Raw genomic sequence first — 3927 nt, forward strand, 5'->3', positions numbered from 1 at the left:
TACATTAATATCAAAGAAAAAGAAATACTGCATGAATAAAATCTATATAAATAAAAATTTATCGTCAAACTGTATGTACGCGCATAACTCAATAACGCCTGGACCAATTTGGCCAATTCTCGTTATTGAGTTATGCGCGTACATACAGTTTGACGATAAATTTTTATTTATATAGATTTTATTCATGCAGTATTTCTTTTTCTTTGATATTAATGTAGGATAATATTGATTTTATTTAGTATATTATTTATGACAAATTATTTATCTGGGTGTTGATCTGTTCGCTGTCCGTTTTCGAATGAAATTTTCCTTGTCTCTTAAGGCCTAACTATAATGTGCATAAGCTAGCTTAAGCCAGCGTAAGCAACTGTCCGAATACACACAAATTGTATGTTGCAACTATAATGTACTTTACATCAAGTTTCGTTAAGTTTTTCCAAATGTCATTTGCTTAAGCAAAGTGCGAAACTGATCGCACTTTCCGTACGGAATCAGCTGTTTTCGCTTTTTGTCAACTGATACATCATTTTGAATTTGAAAACGAAAAGGAAGAAGAGTGTTTTGTCAACAGATAAAATCATTGTATATTTCAATATGTTTTTTAAAAAATTTAATAGAGAGTGTGGAAAAATATAAATGTTTGTACGAGAAAAAAAATGCCTTTTATTTCAATCTCGTAAATAAAGACAAAGCGTGGAAAGCAATCGCAGAACTATGCGGTAAAAGTGGTATGTATTAACACTGTTATAGAAATATATATTTTTGTATTATATATTTTTTATGTTTGTTTCAATTAAAAGATCTAGAATGCAAACATAGATGGAAGCTACTCCGGGAGCGCTTCTGTAAAGAAATAAAAAGGTTAGAAGCTCCATCAGGTAGCGGAATGAGCTACTTAGAGGAATGGCGTTTTTTAAAACCCATGATGCTTCTGAAAGACTCCGTCACACCGCGTCGGTAAGTACTTTGTATAAATTTTAATGTTTTTAAATATAACTTTTTCATTGTGCAGCACTCGTGATAATGCAGAAGCAAATGCAGACTCTATCTTGGATTAATCTACGAGTGATAGTGTAAATGAAATTTCATCGCCACCTCCGAAGAAACAAAAAAGTCTCTCCCTTGAAAGTCTCTCCCTTGAAAGTCTCTACCAGAAACTTGGCGCAACAATGGAGAACATAGAAAAGCAGATAGCGGCGCCGGCTGAAAGAAGTGAAACTGATGAGGCCTTTATGACGACGGTTTTGTGTCTGATGCAAGACCTGCCAGTGTCGGTCAAAGACAGTTACCAAGAAAAAATGATATCAGAATTATATCGCTTACGTCGCGAAAATAGGCAAAAATGAAATTGAAAAGAATTCAACATGATTTCCTTATTTTTTAAAACGCTTGGAGCACTGATTTTTTTAGTATATTTTATATTTTAAAAACAAAAATATTTATTATAAAAAGATGCATAAAATGCATGTACCTGAACTCTTTTGAGTAATTGTTCCTGAAGTATTTTTCTTTTAATTTATAATAAAAACAATTGAATGAATTTAATTAAACTCCATTTAGTTTTATTAAAAAAGAAATAAACAAGTTCGAAATGATGTTAGATATGTGATTTTAGAATATGTTTTAAAAAGTGTTAAAAAAACTGCATAAGTTATTTCTAATTTCCAAAGAACTTCTTCCACCGTAATGATGCAAATTGGAAGATTGCATAATCGATGGGATATTACTTTCAACTTCTCTACGCCATAAACCGTCATGAAAATCACCATTAGAGTCCTCCCAATCAGCATAGTTGCTTGCAATATACGAAGATGCATTCACGTTGTTAAACATAATAAAATGATGTAAGGCAACGCACGCTAAAACAATTTTTTCTGCATTTTCAGGAAATAAATGTAATGTTGTTAGTAAAACTCGCCAACGCGCTACTAGTATTCCAAAAGAGTTTTCAATTGTGCGACGAGCTCTTGATAACCTTTTATTAAACACCTCTTTTTCATTTGGTAGCATTCCTCCAGGGTATGGGCGCATTAAATTTGTCCCTAAAGGAAAGGCAGCATCACCAACGAAGAAGTGTGGAGTTTTTAGTTGCGTATTTGGTAAGTTTTTCGCTGGAGGGATGGGAAGTTTATGATCTAATAACCTCTTTCCCAATCGACTCACTTGAAAAATACCTTTACATGTAAAGAGAAACAATAATATTAATAAAAAAAAACAAATGCACAATTATAAAAGTCCTCACCACCATCACTCTGACTTCCATATGCACCAATATCTATATAGGTAAACCGATATCGGGCATCACACACTGCTAACAATACAATAGAAAAAAATTTTTTGTAGCAGAAAAATTGACTACCGCTTTTAGGTGGGCATCGAATAGCGATATGCTTCCCATCAATAGATCCAACACAGTTGGGCATATTCCACAGTTCCCAGAAGTCTTGAGAAATTTGCTTGAAATCTTCTTCATTAGGCTCAGATACATAAACAGCGCCTAACTTTGTCCAAAGGACTTCAGCTGTCTCCAGAATAATGCGCCTAACCGTTTCCTTCCCAGTTGAAATGACCATGCCAACGATTGAAACGAAGTTCCTTGTGACAAATATCTTTAAGAAACAGAAAAAAGAATAACACATAATAAAAATATATTAAAATGAACAAACTTACTGTAATGTCAAAGCTAATCGACATTCCGGTTGCACAGGCTCCCTCAACGAATTCTTTTTTTAAAAAGGGCTCAACAAGAGTAAGCAAAAGCCCATATACTTGTGGCGTCATTCGCGTGTATATAAAAAAATCAGCGTGGTCAATCCTCTTCATTTCCAGGAATCGTACAAAGAAACCATCCTTCTTCCTCTTTCTGTTTATTTCCCTCACTGAACACGACCGAACTCTTTTTTTTGTAATTTCACTAATTTCTGTCAATATGCGTATTCCGTCTAAAACAGACGTAAGGATTTTTATTGTTTTTAAATATTTTAACTTTCTGTTCAGTTTTGCAAAATTCAAACGAAACAAAACCAAAACACAAATTGCTTATTGACACTTTCTTCTTATGCATGTAAGCACATTATAGTCATTCAAATGTCTACTCTGCGTTCGTTATGCATTTGACAGGCTTTTCGTTCATTTTTTGACAGTAACATACGGCAGCTTATGCACATTATAGTTAGGCCTTTAGCGTTATAACGCTTCTAAGAACTCAACGCAAGCGTCCTAACGCTTCGTTGAGTTTTTGTTTCAGTCCATGGTTGTATTTTCTCTTCGTCGTGTTCAGTAACATAGTCGTGTTCAGTAACGTAGTTGTGTTCAGTAACAAAGTCGTGTTTATCCTACACTCGATACCACATTAATTCAAGTTACACTTTTTGAGCGTGGTGACCGATAAGAAAACAAATTTGTCTATTATTAAATAAATAAAAAGTTAATATTGTTTAAAATATTTTTATTATTTTCCAATACATGTGGGTTTTATTATCTTACAGTAGCTGTTGGTTATTCAGGAATATTTATCATTTAAACTATAGGTTTATGATTACTGAAATAAGAAATACATATAAGTTAGCGACTTAATATCAATAAAGAGAAATGCTTTCAAGAAAAATATACAAAGCATTCTCTGAGTCACATATGCGTGTTTATTTTGTATTATATGAACCATTGTTTTCTGGAAAATGGTAAAAATTTTAATTAATTTTTAAAAAAATTAATATTTCAAATAAATTATATTTATTTCCACTATTAAAAAGTGAAGAAGAAAATTGATGACCTTCATGAAATATGCATATTCGCATTATTTCGTTATCATTTCCATATTTGTACCAATAGAATTTCTATATGATTTCTTTGGCACATTTGTCTGTATGTTTACGAAAGCAAATGCGAGCCATATACATATATAATTTATTACATTTTCCTTTTTTT

At 32.4% G+C, this 3927-nt stretch overlaps 1 protein-coding gene across 1 annotated transcript; it reads right to left on the reverse strand.

The window, feature by feature from the left end:
• Positions 1-1536: 1536 nt before the first annotated feature.
• LOC126767588 (uncharacterized) lies at positions 1537-3011 on the reverse strand. Its single transcript, XM_050485038.1, has 3 exons — positions 2671-3011; positions 2243-2609; positions 1537-2174 (listed from the first exon to the last, which is right to left on the reverse strand). Exons 1-3 carry the CDS (start codon positions 2821-2823, stop codon positions 1624-1626), a joined length of 1071 nt encoding a protein of 356 aa, XP_050340995.1. The 5' UTR covers positions 2824-3011; the 3' UTR covers positions 1537-1623.
• Between the last annotated feature and the right edge of the window lie 916 nt (positions 3012-3927).

The sequence above is a fragment of the Bactrocera neohumeralis genome, unplaced genomic scaffold, assembly GCF_024586455.1.
Source record: "Bactrocera neohumeralis isolate Rockhampton unplaced genomic scaffold, APGP_CSIRO_Bneo_wtdbg2-racon-allhic-juicebox.fasta_v2 ctg932, whole genome shotgun sequence".
Lineage (NCBI taxonomy): Eukaryota > Metazoa > Arthropoda > Insecta > Diptera > Tephritidae > Bactrocera > Bactrocera neohumeralis.

Coding starts and splice junctions, on each gene's coding strand:
- LOC126767588 (XM_050485038.1), bottom strand. CDS start 2,823: ATGAAGAGGATTGACCACGCTGATTTTTTTATATACACGCGAATGACG. Junction 2,610..2,670: donor CGATTAGCTTTGACATTACA/GTAAGTTTGTTC, acceptor TGTTTCTTAAAG/ATATTTGTCACAAGGAACTT. Junction 2,175..2,242: donor TGGAAGTCAGAGTGATGGTG/GTGAGGACTTTT, acceptor TTACATGTAAAG/GTATTTTTCAAGTGAGTCGA.